Source organism: Podarcis melisellensis (genome assembly GCF_964234715.1).
Source record: "Podarcis melisellensis genome assembly, chromosome: 7".
Taxonomy (NCBI): domain Eukaryota; kingdom Metazoa; phylum Chordata; class Lepidosauria; order Squamata; family Lacertidae; genus Podarcis; species Podarcis melisellensis.
The window spans coordinates 53,162,094-53,185,867 of NC_138539.1; the positions used below are offsets into that span (position 1 = coordinate 53,162,094).

General features: G+C 44.0%; 1 protein-coding gene across 1 annotated transcript; it reads right to left on the reverse strand.

Moving 5' to 3' along the window:
* Positions 1-1,069: 1,069 nt before the first annotated feature.
* On the reverse strand, positions 1,070-7,267 carry CBLN2 (cerebellin 2 precursor). Its single transcript, XM_081919952.1, has 3 exons — positions 6,920-7,267; positions 3,303-3,422; positions 1,070-2,741 (listed from the first exon to the last, which is right to left on the reverse strand). The coding sequence occupies exons 1-3, from the start codon at positions 7,259-7,261 to the stop codon at positions 2,544-2,546; spliced, it is 660 nt and encodes a 219-aa protein (XP_081776078.1). The 5' UTR covers positions 7,262-7,267; the 3' UTR covers positions 1,070-2,543.
* Positions 7,268-23,774: the final 16,507 nt, after the last annotated feature.

The window sequence follows — 23,774 nt, forward strand, 5'->3', positions numbered from 1 at the left end:
AAGGTGACTATGGGGTTATGGCACTCATCTCGCTTTCAGGCCGTGGAAGCTGGCATTTGTCCGCAGACAGCTTTCCGGGTCATATGGCCAGAAGGACTAAACTGCTTCTGGCACAACAAAATATCGTGACGGAAGCCGGAGCGTATTGAAACGCTGCTTACAGGACAGAGGGAACCCACAAAGCAATAAGCAATTGGAATGGGGAAAATCAATTTATTTTATAATGCAAGGGAAACTAAAGCCCTGTCTGGACATTCCCTATAAATAGAACTGGATTGAGGTTGTACCATCCCACCTTTCTCAACCCTGAACTTCACCTTGGCATAGGAAGCTGCATGCATAGATTCCAATGTGGCTGGGCCCTATCCATACAGTCTGCACACCACAAAAGCAAAGGTAAAGGGCCTTACATATACCAGACTCCATGCATGCAAAGCTGTATGCAAACATGAAATACACAAATTCAGAAATGCCCAAAAGAAATATGATTCTTATCAAATGCTGCACATGGTAGGGAATCACCTGTACAGGGTTTGAGTTAGAAATAACTCCAAACACAAAGCCAATACTAGCTAGATTTACTGGACCCTCTCAGGCAGTTGAGAAACAAAAATAGTGGTGAGTGGTGAGATCAAAACACAAACCGGTTTTAGAAATATTCTTTAAAAAAAATAAAATTGAAAGTGCTATAATTAACACAGATAGAGAAATTGTTTTTAAGAATATTCTTTAACTGACAGTGACCTTTTAATGATAATTTTACAATGAAAACATGTCCACCATAATTCCAACATGCAATGCAATCTGTTTACTGTTTGTATTCTGCAAACATCATTTGCATTTCATTTGTTCCTTGAGAAAGGGGAAATGAACTAATACAAGAAATAAATAAAATCCCCATCCACCCAGCTACCCAGCTGCTTAGCAATTTTATATATATATATATATATATATTCAACATTTTATTAAAAAAATCTCACTAATGACTTCCTTGAATCAACTGTTGAGCACTTTTCCTGCATTGCACAGTCACCTTTGACACTTAGATGAAAGTGAAAAAGAAGCCAAGTTGGACATGAACCCCATTTATTCTGAATCTAAAGTTCATCAGCATTTTGGTTACATTGACACATAGAAGGTGAATTGGAATTCAACCTGAGGTTTCTTCTTTTATCATTTGGAATCAATGACCTTTATGGTATACAGTATTGGATTAAGACTACTCAAAAGTCTTTGGATGCTAACAGGGAAGCATCAATAAAATAAATAAAATAAAATAAAATATACAATTTCTGTTGTATTCATAGCTAAACCACATAAACCATAGTAAGCTTTCAGAGCATTTTCTTTCTTTCTTTCTTTTTGACGTCCCTGATTTTGTCACACATACTAACAGCAACTGTTGATGTATGTTGGATCCTGGCAAGTTCACTGCAAATCTGTTTTTACCTAATTTGAAGGGAAGATAATTTGTTGGTACACTCAAAGAGGCCAAGCCACTGCATATTCAAGCATTAGTAAGTAAATCCATCAAATAAAGATCAGGAAAGCACCAATGAACTCCCAGTAATGCAAAAAAATAATTTACGGTATGTTCAAAGAAGATATTCACAGCCTTCTGGAACAGCGTCTAGAAATGTCAGACCAATTCAGAAATGTCATTTCCTTTCCAGAATGTAACTCAAGGATCAGATTGTGCAAAGTCTTCCTCGATCTCCACAAATGCTTCCATTAGATCAGCTGAATAGTGCAAGCAGAACAGTTCACTGGTTAGTTTCTCTGCAAGTTACAGGGCATATATATGCTTGCTTTATCTTATTGATCGATCTAGCTTGCTTCTTTAGCACAAAAAGAGTCAGAAGAGGGGGGAAATGATGATGGAAAACACAAGTAACACAAAATAAAGTAGTTTCCAATCGTGCAAAATTTGCTTCACTGGATAAAGCACTTCTTGACACAGTAATGTCCAAAATAAATAAATAAATAAAATCCCTTCCCCAGAAGATACAGGTTTGAAATTGAAGCCATTCTTATTTTTGTCTTGGTATATTTTTAAGGCTATACAAACACAAAAAGAGAAAGCATCACAGGAACACTTCATTGGATATCAGATTCTTCCGGCTTTGAGGGTAAGCCTTGGACTACTTTTATGTGGTCCCAGTTAGCATGTCTCTTCAGGACAGGAACAGAAACAGAATGAAGGGAGGAAAGTCAATGATCCCAACAATAAAATCCAAAATTGACTTTACAATCACAGGTACAAATTGCTCAGGTTGATAATTTCGTTTCTTTTAAAGATCACTGTCATCTAAAACTAATCGGGGCTGCAGGTTTTCCCGAGGAACAGTCAAGAGTCAAAGCAAACAGTGGCATCTAGAAGGTTTGTCATTATTCTCTGATGGCAGTCTGACTGGGTGGCTGGAATTATTGGCGTGTCTAGCCAAGTTCTGGGAGAGGGAGGAGGGATCTTGTGTGTGTATGTTTTTCCAAAATGATTTGATCCTTGTTCCAGCTTGCAAATCAGGCTTCTCCTTGACATCCCTTTATAGCGGAAAGACTAAGAAGCCGGAAAAGGTTGAGTATTTCCACCCTCCCATGAGGTTCCCTCTCTCCAGTTTGAGATGCACTTTGTCTTCTCTTTCCATAAGGAGCAAGACCCCATTGCTGGCTGCTTCTCTGGTGACATCTTGGTCTCCAGCAAAAGCGGAAATCACTGGATAGCCGTTTTGCATTAGGCTTACCTACAATTCAAAAGAAATTCGACATCAGCAGTCTTGCACAGTGGTTGTTTTAAAAATTGCATTGTTACATCCCAGTATAACACATACACACACACACACACACACACACACACACCAAATTCCAACCCAGTTTATAAGTGAGTCTCCCACATGCAGGGATCCCAAATGGGAGTGGGGAAACAGAGTAGGAGGCGGTGGACATATCTCGTGCAGTGGGAGGGGGTGTAAGGTCAAAATGACCCACCACTTTGCTCCAAACCTGGCTCAGACTGATACACTTGTACTTTCTCTACCAAATGGCCCAGTCAGCTAGCCCAGTGTGGGGATGAGGGACTGTAATGCTGGCTGAAGGAACTAGGTGTATCTAGCAGTTTATGGATAAAATAGCATATTCATAAAATGCTCTGCTGAAATAAGATCACATTAATATAACAGAAACTGCATGATTTTTTTTCCCCCTTTGAGACGTTTTGCTTTATATTCAAATGTCACAAGCCTTTATGTGAGCTACTTTGCAAAAAAAACCAAAACAATACTGCCTCCCCAGTGAAGAGTACATACCTGGATAGTTTGTCTGTTATATACTTTCACAACGTGGAAACTGAAACTATATATTCCTTTTCTTGGCGCTACAAATATACTGGAAGCCAGGTCGAAGTGGTTGCCAATATTAACTAATACCTGGAGAAAAGAAGAATGAAAGGGGAGGGGGGAATTAGGTCATGCCTTCATTATGGGGAAGGTCAGGTGGGGGGAGAGGCAGGGAGAATTCTCGACCGGCTGCCCAAGCAGTGCAAAGCCACAGGCATTTTGCTGCACAATTAAAACGGACTGCAGGGAAACGAAATAACTTTCCAAGGTGTTTTAAAAGGATTGGTTCAGACAGCTGATTGATTTTCACAGTGGTGCACCCAAAGCCTCTTCGAGAGAATGAAAGGATCATGATGGCAGCCTGTGTCTTCACAGCAGAGGAGAAAATGTAATGTATCATTGCTGAGAGACACGCAAAACGAAGGGAGAAAAGATCCCATTAAACAAATCCGCCCAGGATTTTACATTTTCATGTAACAGTATTGAAACTAATTGTCTCTCTTGGGGCCTGTGATGTTAATGCGGAACAAAATGAGACTTAGTCATGCCACATGTGATGGAACGGTGGGAGGGAGTTCAAATTTTAAATAAGTAACGCCCCCCTCTCTGAAATTTACACCCCTCATTCTCTTTTGTCTCTTTACCCCATCCTGAAGCACAGGGACTAATTCAATTAGGCTTGAACAAAGAAGTATGGAAGATGCATTTTAACCCGCAGAGAACTTAGTGCATGGACTTAGTGGTAAAAGTGAGTGCAATTTGCCAATTAGGGTAATGGAAAATGGTCTTTTGAGCCAAGTTATGAATGTTTCAAAGGCCTCTTGCAGAGTAACAAAAGAAGGAGAAAGCAATGAATCCACGAGAGAGCCAATTTAGTGTGGTGGTTAACATGCTGGACTAGTACTTGGGATTCAAGGTTAAAATACTCATGAAGTTCAGTGGGTGACCTTGAGCGAGTCACCATCTCTTTCTCAGCATAATCTGCCTCACAATATTGTTGTGGTGATAAAATGGGGAGGAGACCATTACAGCAAGAGCCATGTACACCACCTGAAGCTCCTTGGAGGAAAGGCAGGATATAAAGGTAATGACCACCACCACGAGGAAAGGACTTATCCCAATAATTTGCAAGCTCCAATATGGCTCCTTATGGCTAAAGGCAAGTCACACTAAACTAAAGAAATGTAAATGAGGGCTGGCAACCTCATGGCAGGCCTAGAATTAGAAAACATTCCAAAGATATGTTTACAGTTCTTTGCATGATTGATATTTGCATTACCTACAGAATCAGATCTGAAATCTTCTGCCTAATCTGTCTTCCCATGTAACTGGTTGCAACAACTTGCCTGGGGTCTTATTATTACATCTGAGCAGAGCTCTCATAGCTTCCTGCTGTCTTTTCTGTAACAAAGAACGGTTAAGACTGCACACAAAGCTCAGTGGTGCAATGCCACAGATTCTGGCTCTTATGGTTATTTTTCTGTTTGGACTGCCAGGTACATCCTTGTTCAGAATCTCTAGGATGTATCACAATATGCTGTGTGTGTACGCATATATACAAATTAATGTAAAAACTATGCAGAAGTTGGTGAAAGACTGTGGCTATCCTTCTTAAATAAGATTATCAACCTCAGAGCTCATCTAGTCCAGATTCAAAACTCATATACAAAAGTGTGAAAGAAGAAGAATTTGTGAAACTAGAATCCCATTCATTGCTAAAAAAAAATTAAGTTATTCAACCAACACTACAATTCTTATTTTAAGGCAACACATCATGGAATTAGAGGGAGGAAAAAACTTTATAAACAAAACGGTATGTATATAGTGTCTAGCATTATACAGTTCTACAAGCAAGGTGACAATAGTATTATTCTACAAAAAAAAATTCTGCCAATCTATGTCAAAATATTTTTTTTCTAGAAGATTATAATAGCTGGGGAACACAATGGGTAAATAATAGAATACACATGTAATCATGATTAGAAAGCAATCCTCAGACAGATGGATGCATAAACAGAAACAAATAATCTGTGCTGAACAAGTCTAAATGACCTGAATGATTTTCACTTGGAAGGTTTTATATAAAATCCCAGTGCATCCCTCTTCTTTCTTCCTAGGCTGGAACAATAAGACAGAGCAATCCTAAAAGCATGTAGGTTTCCTCAAATGAGCCAAGAGGCAAAGCTTAAGCTTGCAGTGCCTTCACTGTCCCCTCACTGCACTACACCCAAATTCTGCGGATTTCCCCAGGCTGCTGCTCTATGCATGCCTGTCTGGTTTGCCTGACTAGATAAGGGAAGGCAGGAAATCCCAGAGCCACCTCTCTGGAGAAATTGGAATTGGATGTTATATTGTTGGCAATACAGACTGCTGTTTATAATTCTTCAAAACAGGGTGACTGGTGGTTATAATTATTCAAAACAGGGTGACTGAGGAGCCCCCCAAAGATACCTTGTTGGTAGCTACAACATTAGATGGGGTACTTAAAGGACACTCATCAGAATAGAAAAATAAGGAAGTGATGGCTATTGTTTCATAGAGAAGTTGATGAGCCACAAGTACTGTCAGACTGCTGACAGTGAATTACTAAGGTGGAACTAAAACAGGTAAGAGGAACCTGTGACTCTCCTGATAGTGACAGGCTGCAGCTTCCTTCATCCCTGTTCATTGGGCCATATTGGCTAGAGCTGGTGGGAGTTGGAGTTCAACAACATCGGGGGGGGGGGGCACAAGCTCTCCATCCCTAACTTAGAGGGCATTAGAAGAAGCCCAGTCTAGGGTTGCCAAATTTTGAAGAGCAAAAAAGAGGACACATTTGCTGACTTCTACATTTAACTAGGGACCACTAAGACAACTCTACCCATGAAAAAAGAGGATGCATCCTGGGAAAAGACGACATATGGCAACCCTACAGTTAGCTAAGGTGTGAAGATGCAGGAAGGGCATCACAAAGAATGGAGAAAGATCAAAACAAATATTGAAGGTGGAGAAGAGGCAGGGGCCATCAGTTAGTGGCCATGTATTGCTCTTGGGAAAAGAACTTGAGCCAGAGGGGGGTCACTGCTGAACAGGACATGGCTGGAGGGAGTTGTGGTGGAATGGTAATAAAGCAGGACTAGCTCTGGTCCATGGGGTCACGAAGAGTCGGATATGACTAAAAGGCAACAACAAGGTAAAGGATAGACAAGGAGAGTGATGGCATAGAAGATGGGAGTTAGGGATCAATAGGAGACAGATCAATGGGGCTAGGAGTGGGGAGAACTGGAAGGAAAACGAGTGAAGCTGGACAGTAAACAAAGGACGTGGGCTAAGTGTGAAACGGGAGAAGGCGAGGAATTAGGAGGAAGAAGTAAGTGGAGAGCGGCTCTTCTGGACGCCAGGGGGCGCCAGAGCAGACTGACCGGGGCAGGAAGGGTTTACCTGGAGAAAGAGGTGCAAGGTAGAGGCGGGGAAGGAGTGGGCAGGTGGGAGGAGACTCTGGCTTGCCGGCGCCGCCTGGGCGGGGCGTAGTCACCTGAGGGAGGGGCTACGGCCAGGAGAGGCCGGAAAAGGCGCGAGGGAGGGGGGAGAGGGCTGGCGCGCCTGACCTGGTCGAAGTAGATGGTCATGGTGCGGTTGCTCATCTCGGACGGCTCGTGGTTGGTGCTGCGCGTGGCCGAGAACGCCACCTTGGCGCTGCCGGAGCGCACGGAGATGCCCAGCGACGAGGTGATGGCGCCGTCGGCGGACGGGCTGGAGTCGCACACTACCAGACACTTGCCCTCCAGCACGATGGGCTCCGTGTCGTTCTGCGCCGGCACCGCCGGGCTGCCGCCGGGCAGCTGCAGGAGCAGTAGGGCCAGCGCCGCCGCCGCCACGCAGGAGTAGCCGCCCGCGGGCTCCGCCAGCGCCCCCCGCCGCCGCCGCCACCACAGCCGCCGCCCGGCCATGTCTTGCCGCAGCGGGGCCCGTCCGTCCAGCCGCGGAGTCCAAAGGGGGCGGCGGGAGGGCGACGGCCGGGCGCTGCTGCCTTCAGTCTCTGGAGGGCGGCCGGGCTGGGCGCCTCAGCGAGCGGGAAACGAGCGGGCGCCGCCTTGAATTTTCGCGCTTCTTCGGCGGCCTCACAGGAAGGCGGGAGGCGCGCTGCAGCCTGCGGGGCGAAAGAGAGCCAAGTGAGGCGGCGGGAAAGTCCAGCTCCTCAGCCCGCCCCCCTCCCCCCCCTCACAAAAAGTGCCAGACTCTCCCGAGGTCCATCCTGGGGGGGGGGGGAGAAACCCACTCGGTGTCTGTTTTATGAGGGGGAGCGGGACAGGGCTCCTCTCAGACACACGGCAGAAGGCGAACCGGGCAAAAAGACCTTGACGGGGCGGGCGCGAGCTGCGCTCTGTTTCCCGCCAAGGAACGTGTCACCACATAACCTAAGAAAGGTCCTAGTGGATCAGAACAACGGCCCCGTTAAGTCCAGCACCCTGTTTCTCACAGTGACACACAAGCTCCCGCGTTGGAGTGTGTGCGAGAGCTGAGGGCGTCGCAAGGGGTGGGGCGGGCTCTTTCAATATTTCGCTCCTTGTGCAGTGCTTGTTGCAAGAGCCGGACTCTATTTTTTAAAAGGAAAACAATGGCACTTCTGAATAAGCCTGGGCTCATTGCCCAGCCCAGCCCAGCCCACCCACTGCCAGGAATCGAAGGAAAGCAACCTGGGAGGTCCCTCGGCACCTCTTTCCCGCACCACAAATAGAGGTGCAGACGATTTGTTTCCACACAAGAAACTCCCAGCCTCCTGTCTGCTTCCCTCTTTCCTCAGGCACAGCAAGCTGTGGCAATAACCACAGACATTTTATCTCGATCCCAAAGCACTTAGGCATTTTTGTTCTATACTCCCATCCAGATGTAACTTTTTAAAAAACATTGAACACAAGCGCGTCTTAGATTTTAGTTGTAATTAAAATCTGCGAAGGGAGCGCTTCTGCTGAACGCGAGTTAATGTAACCACCCAGTACCGGACTCGGAGATGTCTGCTTTCTCGGAATTGCTGATAAACTCCGCTCCAACTTCGACTCCCCTCCCCTCCATACAACTGGTCCACAAGGCCGTTTCCGCTTTGATCCGCATCCCTGTCCAGTTTTAGCAAATCCGTGCCTTAAACTCTCGTGGGGAATGCAATGGGTACCACCTGCAAAGTTCCCGAGTTTCTTCCGGAAGAGTTGAACCTGAGTCGAGTCACCAACACGAACCCCTTTCACCCCGTTCCATCGCTTTCCCTTTCTAAAAAGCCCATCAGGAAGGACGCCGCCGCCCCCCCCCCGCTCCCGTACACCACCCTACGAGTTCCTAGTTTTGCTATCCCGTCTTTATCTCCACCTGGATTTTTTTTTTAATGGATCAAAATGAAAGGGGCTGGCGGCGCGGTGGTTTACCTGGAGGGTCCATGGCGGAAGAGAGTCGGGCTTGGCTTAGGTTGCCGTTCGCGAAGTTGTATTGCTTGGAGAAAATGAGCTGAGATTAGGCTGGCAAGCAGAAGAGACAGGATTCGCCTCGTTCTCTCCCGCCCATTGCCAAGATCACCCCCTCCCTCCCTTCCTCCTTCCCACCCTCTCGCAGACACATTCACACCCGCCACTGCTTCTCACACCAGATAAACCCGAGCATGACACACACACGCGCGCGCACAACCCAGATCTGCCCTGGACAAATTCCAGCGCGCGCACACACACCTCTCTCCCCCCCCCCGCCAATCTCCCCCGCTTGATGTCCTGTAAGCAGCGGCTACCTGGAGCCAGGCATAGGCTGAATTTCACCCAGAACGAAGGAAGCGATCCTTTTTGGCTCTTCTTTAAAAGAAACGCGCTCTCAGAAGCTGGTAGAAGTAGATCTCCACATGTCTTCTTCCTCCCCTCCCCGCCCTCCCCTTGCGCACAGACCACCGTCAAATCTCAAGATCGGCCACGGAAGAAGAACGCTGGCAAATATCGGGAAAAGACTAAGCAGCAGCCACGGTCCCGAGGCGTGGAAGTCGCTCGTTTACAGAAGTTCCGTTTCTGGTCTGGACAGAGAGGGGCAGCTGTAGCGTGTGAGCGGGGAACGGGGGCTGTCGCTTTAAAAAACCTCAGGACACAGGGGTTGCTTAGGCGCAAATGCCTTATTAACTTTGGTTCCTGCGCCCCCCCCCCCTTATTTTTTTTCCTTTTCCCAGGGATACCCTATCAAGTCTGGAATTAGGTGTGCGAGGACAGGAGGGAGGCGCGTTATATTGGCCGGAACAGAGAGCGGCCTAACTCCAAAAGTGGTTGGCGAGCGCCACCTAGTGGCACTCGCTGCCGTTGCCTACAGAATGCTCTCTACGGGGTTTTCGGAATTAAAGGGATGGAGCGTGCCTTGTGGACGTGGTTGGATTGTTTGGGTTAGAGAAAGAGCATCGGGAGCGGGATTCCCGGGGAGAACAGGAGGAGGATGAACTTTCAATTAAGCTCTCGCCTCCTCCCTCTCCCCCGCTCTTCCCTCTCCACCTCCTGCAATCAAGGGAATCCTGCGCTCGCGGATCTTTTACAAAGCCAAAGGCTGCCATGATGATATATGCTGCAGTCAAGGTTATCATCAGTTGTTATTGGCTGCAATATATATATTTCTCACAGCTCAGCTGGTGCAGCTGCTGCGGAGCCGAGTAGTTGGTGCTGAAAAGCTAGAGAAAGGGGAGACTGTGGAAGAGAGTGGGCCTTTTGTGCTAATGGCTTGTTTATCATGCCACCGGTTTCCCTCCCCCCCCCCCCAGGTGATTTTAGCTGCAATTTTTTTTACAATAAAAATAGAAATCGGTGCTATTCCTCAGAGAGAAGCATTAGCGAAGGTTTTTCCCAACTATCCATGATGCCAGTGCAGATAATGAACCTGTGTCCCTTGGCCTTAAGTATCAATTTGAGGCACAATTTGCCCTGGACTCGCCTGCAGAACTTGTTAAATCTTGTGAGGGTTCAGCCCCATAAGAACGAAAGTAACAGCTAGAAAGAGTAAATCTGACTGTGTGCAAAGTGTGTGTGGCTTTTTTTCCAGGCCAGAGATTGACTCCAAGCAGATTTCAAAAATCTGGGGTGGCAGGTAGAGTAGAGTCTTCCTGGCATCTTGTTAAAAAACAACAACACCCTGTAATGTGATTGGGCTACTAATCCATCAGATGAGGAGTGCTTGAAGGAGCTGGGTATGTTTAGCATGGAAAAGGGGAGACAAATATGATAGCCTTTTTCAAATGTGCCTTAAGGGCTGTCACATGGAAGAGGGAGCATGCTTGTTTTCTCCTGCTTGGAGGGTAGGACTCATGGGCTAGCCAGGGGATGGGGGGCAGGAGGGGCAGTCGCCCCTCAAAATCAACAAAATTCAATAAAAAGACATAGCAAACTGATGTTCTGTCCCCACCTAACAATAGGCCTGCCCTCCCCCCCCCCAAAAAAAAAATCCTGGCTACACCCATGGTAGGACTATGCACCCATGGTAGGATTCTATGTCTTATCTCAAGTTCAACAGTTAAATCCCAAGCAATTAGACCACTGACACCATTTGAAAAACTGATTTTGAATATGACTGAACACCCATTTTTCTATCAATTTTGTATGAAATACTGACCTAGCCATTGGACAATACTTAGCTATTAAACAGTAAGGTGGGTGTCCCCATTGTAGACACATAGTGATATTGAAACAAGTAAAGGTAAAGGGGCCCCTGACCATTAGGTCCAGTTGTGACCGACTGTGGGGTTGCGGTGGTCATCTCGCTTCATTGGCCAAGGGAGCCGGTGTACAGCTTCTGGGTCATGTGGCCAGAATGACTAAGCTGCTTCTGGCAAACCAGAGCAGCACACGGAAACGCTGTTTACCTTGCCACTGGAGCAGTACCTATTTATCTACTTGCACTTTGACGTGCTTTCGAACTGCTAGGTTGGCAGGAGCAGGGACCAAGCAATGGGAGCTCACCCCGTCACGGGGATTCAAACTGCCAACCTTCTCTCCGAGGTGGCTCTCACCGATGGAGGCCAAAGCACGTAAAAGACTCAATATGGAGGCCCACTGGCCTAAATATTGGGAAATAATTGAAAAAATTGGAGATAAATGGAGGTTACAGAGTATGGAAAAGTTAAAAAACAAGGTGCGAGATTGGTTGCATTATGCTCAAATCCAGGAAGTTTTTAAAGCAGACAAAAAAGTGGGTTTCCAGGAGGAAAAATCGAAACTAGAAACAGAGTTGCTTGAGCCAAAATCTAAGCTAATTTCGAGAATGTATAACTTGCTGCTTAAATGGAACACACAGGATGAGATTGTCAAATCCTCTATGATAAAGTGGGCACAGGATTTGGGGCATAACATTATGTTTGAAGACTGGGAAAGGTTATGGAACACCGGAATGAAATTCACGGCATGTACTGCCTTGAAGGAAAACATTATGAAAATGATATACCGGTGGTACATGACCCCAGTCAAGCTTGCAAAGATATATCACCTGTCCGATAATAAATGTTGGAAATGTAAGGAAGAGGAAGGGACATTTTTACACCTCTGGTGGACCTGCCCGAAAGTGAAGGCCTTCTGGGAAATGATACATAATGAATTAAAAAAGGTGCTGAGATTCACCTTACCTAAGAAACCGGAGGCCTTCCTTCTGGGCATGGTAGACCAGAGGATGGTCAAGAAAGATAGAACTTTCTTTATGTACGCTACTACAGCAGCGAGGATTCTGTTGGCAAAGCACTGGAAGACACAAAATCTACCCACATTGGAAGAATGGCAGACGCAGCTGATGGACTATATGGAACTGGCTGAAATGACTGGCAGAATTCGAGACTCGGGAGAAGAAGAAACGGAGGAAGTTTGGGAAAAATTTAAGGACTATTTGAAAAAGCATTATAAGTTGTATGAATGTTAAAAAATGCTCCTCTCTAGGAAGGTATAGCTTCAGTATCGGCAAATTTCTGAATTGATAAATAAGACACTATAAGACAGAAGTAAGGTAACGAAATATTTTTATTGTGTGGAAATTAAAAATTAATGCAATTGTATTGAAATGTTCACATCAGATAACACGATAAAATGGAAGATATATTGTTATGTATAAAACAAGTTAACAAATTGCTGAGGTTTTGGTTACACAGGGAATGCAGTGCCCGGGAGATGGGGGGAGTCCATTGGATTTATGGAAGTATGTATTTGAAAGTGGAAATTTGTTTATTAAAAACCTAATAAAATATTTATAAAAAAAAAAAAACAAACTGCCAACCTTCTGATCAGCAAGTCCTAGGCTCTGTGGTTTAACCCACAGCACTATTCGTGTCCCATTGAAACAATTATCTATGAAATAGCTACCAGCATCTAAATATAGGGTGTGGAGACTAAAATCTGACTGCTTCTTCTCTGAAAAGGTTCTATGTTGCTTTCTTTGACCCCTTATTTTTGAGCATCAGGAATTGTTATAAATCTTTACTTTCTCAAGCAGTCTGATGGGAGGTTTAGTACAAAACACTTGGAGGGCACCGTGTTGGACAAGGCTGCCTAATATCACACAAAAGGTATTTTCCTTGAGGAACTTCCAGTTTGAAATTCATCACAGAGGAAGCTGCAAAGAAAGGAGCCATTAACTTTGGGTTTATCCAACCTACAAAAAGCACAGCACTTCCTGAAATTCAGGACAGACATGAGGACCAGAAAGGATTCATTTTCGACAAAATTGTGAGTTGCATTCCATGCATCAGTGAAAGAGCTTTCTAGATTGGATGTAGGCTGGACAAAAGTATCTTTAGCATTATGAAAGTTACATTTGACACAATAGACTGACTCATAAAAAAAACCCCTGCTGTATTAAGATAATTCTTGGAAGTGTCTGATCTGGGAATTGATAAAAAATCACATCACCACGCAGAAGAGGGAAGAGCAGAGGCTACATTAAAAATCTGCCCCAGACTCCATGCTTCAAATTCACTTTGCCATATGCTCTGCACATGCTGTGTTCATAAAATGTAGCTCCAATGAGTTATAAAACTCTGCTTATTCTTCAGGAAAAAATGATGAGGGATCCACGGTGGGGAACCATTACAAAGCATTTACTACTTAGGTGCATTTCTATAAGTGGCAAAGTTCTTCAGTAAAAGTGAGTCAGCGCCAGAAATAAAAGAAAATGGTCCTTTACGGGTTGATCCTGTGGATGAATAACTTCATTGCACTGAACTCTTTTATGTTTTATTGTTATTGGTTTTTCAGTATACTGGACAGCAAGTTGCAGTATATTATAGGCTCTTAACATCCAATAGTAAAGAAGAAGAAGAAGAAGAAGAGCAATAGGAACCATCCTGGTCAAGCACAATAGATTACCCTTGTATTTCTTTGAATATGAGGCTTTCCCCCCCCAAACTGCTAAGTGATGGCATCATCCTATTCATATCTACTGAGTTCAATGGGCCTTAATCCCAGATAAACTCGTATAAGATAGTACTCTGTTCACTAACAAGTGACGCTTACACAGTACACTATATGCCAGGTTAAGCACATTGTCACAAATGTGAATAAAGACTTGCAAGCCCATTGTATTCGAAGGATATTTCATCCTTATACTCTAAAACTTCATTCCCATGCTTCCATGTTTTGCATTTAAGTGTGAGCCACAGAGATTCTTAAACTGCATTGCAGAGTCTTATTCAAAACCATTAATCTACCCAAACAAAGACACCTTAGTTGAGGCAGACCTGGACCCTGAAGACTCATGACCTCATGTATTTGTGAGCTACTGCAAGGTCCTAAATTGCTTCCATGGTCAATGGACACATTATGAACATTTGGTTAGTACTCAAAAAATCAATCAAATGGGTCAACGTAAAGGAATAATCCAAATGCTGTTTGCACGTGGTTTGACTTCACCACATGAACATTCTGCACAAATTTTCATGAAATTGGTTGGGGAATATAGTCTTTCTTTTACAATTATTAGAACATCCAGGCATTACATCTGGTTTTTGTTCTGGTGATAAACCTTTCCAGAAGTGATGAATACTGCATGTTGTTAGCTTTAACACCCAGTCCTAATCATGGGCAGGGAGCATTTATGTCACTGCTTATATCTGATCATCTCCTTTGGGGGAAGACCTTGAAGGCAGTGGCTACTGCAAGTTTGTTCTACCCACTCCTCTAAGCTAAGTGAGGCAGGGCTCTGAGCTCCAGGAATCTGTCAGCTCTGCTCCATTGGCACATTAATCTGCAAATGTTTGCTTTAAAGAAATCTTCTCCAAATGCATATTTAATTTAGCATGTATTAAATTATGTATTTTATTTCAGAAATATGCCTTAAAATATGTATTTTGATACATTTAAGCTGACGAGGCCTGTGTCACACAATATTTGGAGAGCTGGATAACTAAGTTCGGGTATTCATATCGGCCTATGAAATGTGGGCAAGGAACCTTTTGCAGAAAAATTCACAAAGACTGAATTCCTCACACCTTCCTAGATCATCCTATGATACTTGATGCATCAGTTGCCCCTGAACATCCAGCCTCAGACCTGAGGTTTCCTACCCCTGGAGCAAACAATGGGCTAGTTGAATTCTCTATTTTGATATGAACTTCTGCAAAGGTCCTCTTTGGGTACCCCTTCTCCACCATCACTTCTGAAGTGTGTGATGACTATGACTTTTATGTGGTGGCATCCAGAATATACAATCCCCTTCCTCCACAGAGACGATCACCTGACATTTACTTAGATGTCATTTTAGCTTACTATTCCCACTGGTGTGTTCATTGTACCACCCTGTGTCCCAAATGCATCATTGCGCCTAGAGGCCAATCTCCCCTCGGTAGAATTATGGATTTGGTGCAGGTCACTTAACTTCTGGCTTCACCTAAACTCAAATCCCCCCCCCCATCTAATATCCCCAGTGCAACAAGACTTTCACAAGTGTCTGGTCTAAAATTGTCAATCAAAAACTTCACTCTTGTGGTTTATCCCCACAACAGCTACTCGCCATGGGTTATAGTAAAGCAAACAGTCTAATTTGCCAACGCCTAAATGATATCAAGCATCAGAACAACTTGGCCCCAATAAGGAAATTTTGCCCATGGTATGACCACTTTCCATCCTTCCACTTTAATTCTTTGGCACCCTATCTGTATAATCTAGCAATTCCAAAATATAGACATGCCTTTACCCTGGCAAGACTGAATGTGCTGCCCTTGGCTGTACTTGAGGCATGATTCCAACAGATTCCACACGAAAAACGCTTGTGTCCCTGCAGAGATGGCAGCACCGAATCAGTGGCACATGCCCTCCTGGCGTGCATTCTTTACAAAGACCTGAGGAATGAGATTATCACTCCTCTTTTATTGTCCATTCCGGGTCACCCAACCACTGCCACAGTGTCATTTCTCCTGGCAGATCAAGAGGAGCAGATGACAGCAAAGGCTGCAAGGTTTCTAGCTGGGGCAATCAGAATAAGGTCCACTATTTGATTGCTGATTCAGGACCCTATACTGTGTTTTATATAATCAACTTCTTATTTTGTTCTGTGTACATCACAATGTTCTTTTGTTGCTATGGGTGATGGCTGACGCAAATAAAGTTTCATTCATTCATTATGTTAATTGTATATCTTCTTGTTGTTTTCTCCAGCACCTGGTTTATATTCCAATCTTTTTTTTCCCTGTTGCTGATATTTATTTTTACTTCCTTTGTTGTAATATTCTATACAGTGATCTCGTTATCAGCGTGAATCCCTACATAGCCAAAATGACACCAGCCACACATGAGAGGATGGTAGCAATCAACTTGGGAAGATCCAAAGGTTTGCAGAAGTACAAAAATCTCTAGTGGGGAAAAACTCTGAGGCATGAGACCTCCAAAACAGGTAAAATGAAGACTGAGCATGCTCAGTAGCCACAGACTGCTGGATGTCTGTTGGAAAGAAAGAAAGAAAGAAAACACACATGAAAAATAGGAATTGGGGTGGAATTGAATATCCTGAAATGCACACAGCAACATTATATGTTGCAGATCCCACTTCTTGTATTCTGTATTTTCATTGTAAGTGATAAGAATGCTTGCGGTGGGGGGGGAATAACAAAGCTTCAATTTATTCTGCTTTACACTATTTCTGAAGTGGTCAGAAAGCAACAGCTCCCCAAAGGGCCAATACAGAAAACTTTGAAACCTTGTTATTAGTATTCCTCATACAAGGATATATCAGCTTTTTCAGACTCCTGCATGTAAAAGCATATTCACAGAAGAGTTTCCATGAGCATTAGCAGTGCATACATATAATCCCTTTGGCTTTCTGTGCTACAGAGATGCTAGATGTCATCATAAGCATCACATAAATTCAAATCCGTTTGTTCATTGCTTGTATTCACAATCACTTTGGGGAGTTCTTTCTCCACCATTATTTTCAGTCTGCTATGTCAAGACAAAATGTATTTTTAGGTATATTGAAAGGGAAAGTGCAAAGTGAGCCAAACAATTAAGTGACGATGTCTTCAGAACTCCAAACTACATCAGTACTTGTTAAAATGTTCTGATCTGAAACACATTGCAAGGAAGGTAATGTACTCAACAGTGTTGTTATGTTAATTTGCTCCCTTCTCTGTGGTCTGCCAATTTCAGTGATGCTCCCCATATTCAGCAAATCAATAATTTATTTGCTCCTAATAGGTGGGGGGGGGAATGAAGTAGAAATACGTTGTGCTAACTCACTGCAAAAGTGTGGGAGGGGCAAAAAGCTTATTTGAATTTTCCGATGAAAGTTGTAAATTTGATTTGGATTTGAATGTCAAGATCAACAATTCACAATCCAAATATCTTAACAGAATATCACATTTCAATATATGGCCCGATTTTCTCCAACTGATATATTTTGAATTGCATCTATACTTGAAGAACATAAACACAATGTCCTGCAGCAGAAATCGAAGAATTTTGATTAACCACTGAGATTTAAAGAGATTGCAAAACCAGGCTCAATTCCATTTCAAAACACAAGACCAATTGCTATAATTTTAGGACGAATGCATTGAGATTGTGGAGAAGGCATGATCTTGTACTCTACTCCACCCAAAGGGTCTCAGATGGACTTTATTCATTCATTCATTCATTCATTCATTTAGTATACAGGTACCTACCGGAATCTGAAGATCATAGGATGGTTCACAACATAAAAATACAAAATGAGAACACAAAATACATAATAAAACAAAAACAAACCAATAACTCGCCTCCCACAATAATCAATAAGATGAACAGAATCAAATGAAATACAGTGGTACCTCAGTTTACAAACTTAATCTGTTCTGGAAATCTGTTCTTAAACCAAAGCCATTCTTAAACCGAGGTGTGCTTTCCCTAATGAGGCCTCCCATCACCGGTGCCCTTCCACCATTCGGCTTCTGTTCGTAGGCCAAAGTAAAGTTCACAAACCGGAACACTACAGTGGTACCTCAGGTTAAGAACTTAATTCGTTCTGGAGGTCCATTCTTAACCTGAAACTGTTCTTAAATTGAGGTACTACTTTAGCTAATGGGGCCTCCCGCTGCCGCCATGCAATTTCTGTTCTCTTCCTGAAGCAAAGTTCTTAACCCGAGGTAATATTTCTGGGTTAGCGGAGTCGGTAACCTGAAGCGCCTGTAACCTGAAGCATCTGTAACCCAAGGTACCACTGTATTTCTTGTTTTTCAGAGTTCATAAACCGAATAGTTCGTAAACAGGGCTGTTCTAAAACCAAGGTATTACTGTACTGAAGCAGGTGAAATAAAATCATAACTGAATGACTCATCACAATTAGGGTTGCTACAATTTGGGAAAACCCAGACATATCCTTTTGTTGGGGGGGACAACATGCCCATCTGGGCAGATTTTTACATGTTAGAGGAAATGTCCATGGGGGTGGAGTGGGGGAGCTTGGGAGGGCTTGGGCTCAGAATCAGGCTGCTCTGCATGCCTCAGCTGCTGCCAGTTCAAGCTGGGAAAGAGGCATGCAGGCGCAATAACTGCAGCCCCTCATATCCCCGTGCCTCTTTCCCCAGCTCAGACCGGCCGTGGCTTGGGCTCTCCTTTTTTTGCTCTTCTAGATATGGCAACTCTAATCACAATCTTTAACTCCTCCCTAAGGCCAGGACAAAGCAATGACTACTTACTATGTCCGGGGGGGGGGGGGTGACGGTTGTGACTCCTTCATGCTCTGTCTTCTTCCTCAGAAACCAGACTATGCTTGCTCACTGGCTTCTGCTGGGGGGATTCCCCAGGGCCAGCAGTATCAGGAGCAGTCTTCCCACCAAAGAGGGCAAATTTGAATGGGCCAATCATAGGTCCTGATCGGAGGGTGGTGCCCGGCTGGCCGGCCAGACCAGAACATTAATGATAAAGACCAAGGAGAAAGAAAGCCTTGCATCGAAAATAGGAAGCTGTTGTATACAGACTGAAATTGTTGGCCCATCCCCATCCCTGTGTAGACGGATCTATAACAGCACAGGAAATCATATCCTGGCGAAATGGACAAAATGAGCTCTGGGTGATTGTGTGAGTTCTCTTTCTTAAGAGAAAGCTTGTGTTTTATCCATGATCCATCAAAGCACAGTAAATGCCTTTTGAAACAGCTTAAATCTAGGCAATTGCCAAGTTACTAATGGTGTGGAATTCCTCAGATCTATCAAATGAGTCTCCTTCTTTGGAGGTCTTTAAGCAGAGGCTTGACAACCCTATGTCAGGAGTGCTCTGATGGTGTTTCCTGCTTGGCAGGGGGTTGGACTCGATGGCCCTTGTGGTCTCTTCCAACTCTATGATTCTATGATTCTATGAAATGAGAACTAAAATTGGTGGTCTTACTCCTTAGTGGTCTTGCAAAGTTCCAGCAGCTAATACATTATGGGATGGTATCCTGCTGCAATGTATTATCTGGATAAAGATAGATGCCCTGATCCACAGTGTACATAAAAGATTAACCAATGTGACTTAATGGAGTCCACAAGTGACTATTTTTTAGCCAAAGTTTGCTGCATAAATCATAGATCCTTGCTTCTTTCTTCCAGCCACTCTCCAATTCACTTTGTTATTCCTACCGTAACCTCAAGAGACTTGGTTTTTCAAAATACTATTTTCTCTACAACATCATGGCATCTTAGAAGGGTAAACAAAATAATGTCAGCTCCTCCTTTCTGTCAATCAGCTTTATTCCCATTTTTAAAAAGCCTGAGCTTACTAAACCAATGCTGTCATTTTTATCATCCTTGCTGAGCTCATTTAGTAAAAGGCAAAATCACTTTCCCATGCACAGCCATTATACTACTATGTTATGTTCCAATTAGAGCAATCTGAATCAGCTATCTCTTTCCCTTTTGTAAAACAGACAAAATCACATGTGCCGTCTCGCCTTGGCTTGTCAATTAAAGTATTAGCAACTGTCAATCAAGTGCTAGTCTTCACTTTCTTTGTGAATAATAGGAAGTAGATGTATTCCACAGCTATGGGTTGGAAATATGATTCTTTGCCATCTCAGAGCAGACATTCCAATAGAAAATTGGCAGGTGACAAATCTTGCTTCCAGCTATTTTCTTTAAAAGCAAAAAAGAAGAAGAGATATGCAGAAATTGAGCCATGGGAGAATGGTGAGATGGAGAGATTAAAGTCAATCAGCATATATATTCAAATATTATTATATTAAAGCAGGTGGAGTAGAGAGAAAGGCAAAGTAAATGACTTAATTGCTGATGGGTGAATGTTTTCCTCCATTTTTGCGTCAGATTGGCCCTGATCCACATTCCACATGGGAAGAAGGAGCTTAAATTGTTCTTTTTGATTGGTAAACCCAGTTTGCATCTGTAATACCGACCCTTTCAGCTGCAGATGGAACAGATATGTGCACACAATGGGTAGCATTCGATGAATTTATATTCAGAGTAGTGCCATTGAAATGGACTTTAATTTAGCCAGACTATCTGAAATGACCAAAACTGTACTTATCCCCTCACAGCTTACCCAGATCTTCCTTCACAGCTAATCTCATCCCACACCCTCTCCCACCACAGCTTGCCCCAAGCCGTTCAAGTCTCCTATCACAGCATTTCACCAACAACGAAATCTGTACAAGCTACTAGTGAGAGCTGCTATCAGTAATTAAGGATCTCGTCCTTGTAATTCCAAATGCTGTACAACCCATGTGTTTCTCATGGAGAAAGCTACCTTCTAAACCTTCTACCTTGCCGACGTGGGGATTCAGGGCACAGTCCTTCAATGGCTGCGCTCATTTCTCTCTGGTCGGGGACAGAGGGTGGCGCTTGGGGAGAATTGTCATCGCGCCACTCCTTGGTGTGTGGAGTACCTCAGGGTGCGATACTCTCCCCGATGCTTTTCAATATCTTTATGCACCCCCTCGCCCAGCTTGTCAGGAGTTTTGGGCTGGGTTGCCATCAGTATGCTGATGACACCCAACTCTATCTGTTGATGGATGGCCATCCTGACTCGGCCCCAGACACACTGACCAGATGTTTGGAAGCTGTGGCTGGATGGTTACGTGGGAGCCGGTTGAAGCTAAATCCTTCGAAGACAGAGGTCCTGTGGCTGGGACGGGACGATATGGGATCGGGGGGGCAACTCCCATCTCTTGCGGGGGTGCAATTAGTGCCAGCACCATCCGTTAAGAGTTTGGGTGTAATCTTCGACACCTCCCTTTCCATGGAGGCGCAGATTGCAGCTATATCAAAGGCAGCATATTTTCATCTCCGCCAAGCTAAGCAGTTGGCTCCTTACCTCTCTCGCCCTGACCTAGCTACTGTGATCCGTGCGACGGTCACCTCCAGACTGGATTATTGTAACTCGCTCTACGTGGGGCTGCCCTTGAGACTGACCCAGAAACTCCAGCGGGTGCAGAATGCTGCAGCGAGACTCCTTACGGGGTCTTCGCTGCGAGACCACATTCACCCGGTGCTATACCAGCTGCACTGGCTCCCGGTGGAGTATAGGATCAGGTTTAAGGTGCTGGTTTTAACCTTTAAAGCCCTATACGGCCTAGGACCCTCGTACCTACGGGACCGCCTCTCCTGGTATGCCCCACAGAGAAACCTACGGTCTTCAAATAAAAACATCTTGAAGGTCCCAGGCCACAGAGAAGTTAGGCTGGCCTCAACTAGAGCCAGGGCTTTTTCGGCTGTGGCTCCGATCTGGTGGAACGCTCTGTCACTAGAGACTAGGGCCCTGCGGGACTTGACATCTTTCCGCAGGGCCTGCAAGACAGAGCTGTTCCACCAGGCCTTTGGCCAGGGCACAGCCTGACTCCCTCCCTCGGCAATCTTCGTGGAGCTCTGGCACAATGGTTGCCAGTGGCCTGATTTGAATCAATTTTATAATGAATGATTTTAGAGTGTTGTTTGTACTGCACTTTTGTACTGTTTTATTTTTGTTAGCCGCCCTGAGCCCGGCTTTGGCTGGGGAGGGCGGGATATAAATAAAATTTATTATTATTATTATTATTAAAGCACCAGGATGGGTAGAACATGTTACATCAAACAGGACATCACCTGCAGGTCATGCAATACATTTAGTATCATCAAATGCAGAAAAGGATGTCATGTGACTAGGGTTACCTTGTATCCTCTTTTTCCAGGTCATGCCCTCTTTATCAGGGGTAAAATTTGAGACAAATTGCATTTCTTTGCTTTGAATGGCCGTCATAGCATCCTCTTATTTGCACTTCAAAATATGTGTATGACATATCCAGTACATAGATAAAGCCAGTGCTTTTTTTCTTTAAAAATGTTTAGGGGTGCTCTCATTTTGACTCAAGAAAACTACCATTTTATAGTTCAAATCGGGGAAAATACCACACATTCACATTCCACACTGCTTCACACATTAAACGCTTGCTTCCGTCTGAGACTCAGGAAACACTGGAAAAGGAAATGAAACCACCATCGGAGGTGGTAACAATGAAACTGACCAATCACTGTGCTAGATTCCAGCTCCTACTTCACACATTAAACACTCACTTCCGTCTGAGACTCAGGAAACACCATGACAGGAAATGAGGACGCCATCAGGGGTAGCAATGGAACTGACGATTCACCATGCTAGAGAAGAAACCATTAAAAAAAAAATTCTTCTCCCATTAGATTCACAGAATGTTTAGGGGTATGTGTACCCCTGCGTACCCCCAGGAAAAAAAACACTGGATAAAGCTACAACTGACCTATGCATGTTTTAAAAACAACAAATTGGTGGTTTTGACCAAAAGAAAAATTTGGAGCAATCTGTTGCAATCTAATTCTGAGAACCATAGCCTGTTGGACTTACCAATAACTGCTTCTGGATGCACACAATGGACGCACTAACACCCCACCTCAAGGGGTGTACCAAGATCAGCTAATGAAGGCCCCCTGGGTATGCCAGCCTCAAATCTCTTTATCTGTCACATTGGAAACAGCATTCATTTTATTCAAGCAACTGATGAAGGTGGAAGCCAAAGTGTTTTGCTAGAAAAAAATCTAAAAATCTGCTTTGTTAGTCACTGTAATAAAGATATGCTTGTCCTACCAGGATCCAGAACAAACTTGCCTGAAAGGATCTGTACACATAACCTTTAAGGAGCATTTGCAGAGTATAATGTGCATTAAGAAGGAGAGCCAGTCGAAAGAGCCTGCAAGCACTTATAGCGTTATATGGCTGTGTAACCATGGCCTCTCATTACAGAGCAATGGATGCCCATTAAGTGCTAAGACTGACCACATTAAAAGCATTATCATCATCATCAGAGCAGAGAGCTAGAAGACTGTTATTCATCAGTGACAACCAGAAATGAAGCTTGAAAGACTTAATGTTATGCATTAAGGAATGGAGTAATGTTGGCAGAAATCATATTGCTTGTGCTCACACTCCTGTGTACCCATAATTCACACATTAATCTTACCCAATGTACATTGCTATGTGCCAGGATGAGAAGTACTTGGCATTCTTGGAGCAAGCTCAGCATTGTATCAAACGCTGCATAAATCTTTCAGATCATTGAAGGTGGTGGAGAAAATTAGACCAATTAAATGTCACCCAAAAGGGTAACTGGTAAGAGCTGCTAAATTGGAGTTCACTCACATACTCAGTGCAGTTACAGGTGTAGGTTAATATGCAAGGGAAATACCAAAGGGCTAATATAATGGAAGCCAGGAAATTAATTTATATATGGGAGTGCAGTAAAATGATGACTTTTCTCGCAGTGACATTTCAGAAGCTGAAAAGTTTTGTTAATTTGATGGAGGAATTTGGTCACTGCACAATAACATTCCTAGAATGTCCAATTTATGGACTGTCCAAAATTTCCCACCCTTCGTAGTAAGGGAGATCATCCTATTCCTCATTTCCTTGGAATCTGTTCCTCGATTACGTTGATCAAGTATTTAGTGCACTGGGGTGGGGCGAGGAGTTCTGTAGAGGGCTTTGTGTTGCGTACATCTTAACTCATGCACAAAACTGA

Excerpts from the sequence above, each read along its gene's own strand:
- CBLN2 (XM_081919952.1), bottom strand. The coding sequence starts at position 7,261 with ATGGCCGGGCGGCGGCTGTGGTGGCGGCGGCGGCGGGGGGCGCTGGCG. Across the intron at positions 3,423-6,919 it reads TGACCATCTACTTCGACCAG|GTATTAGTTAATATTGGCAA; the intron begins GTCAGGCGCGCC and ends TCTTTTCTCCAG. Across the intron at positions 2,742-3,302 it reads ATAACAGACAAACTATCCAG|GTAAGCCTAATGCAAAACGG; the intron begins GTATGTACTCTT and ends TTTGAATTGTAG.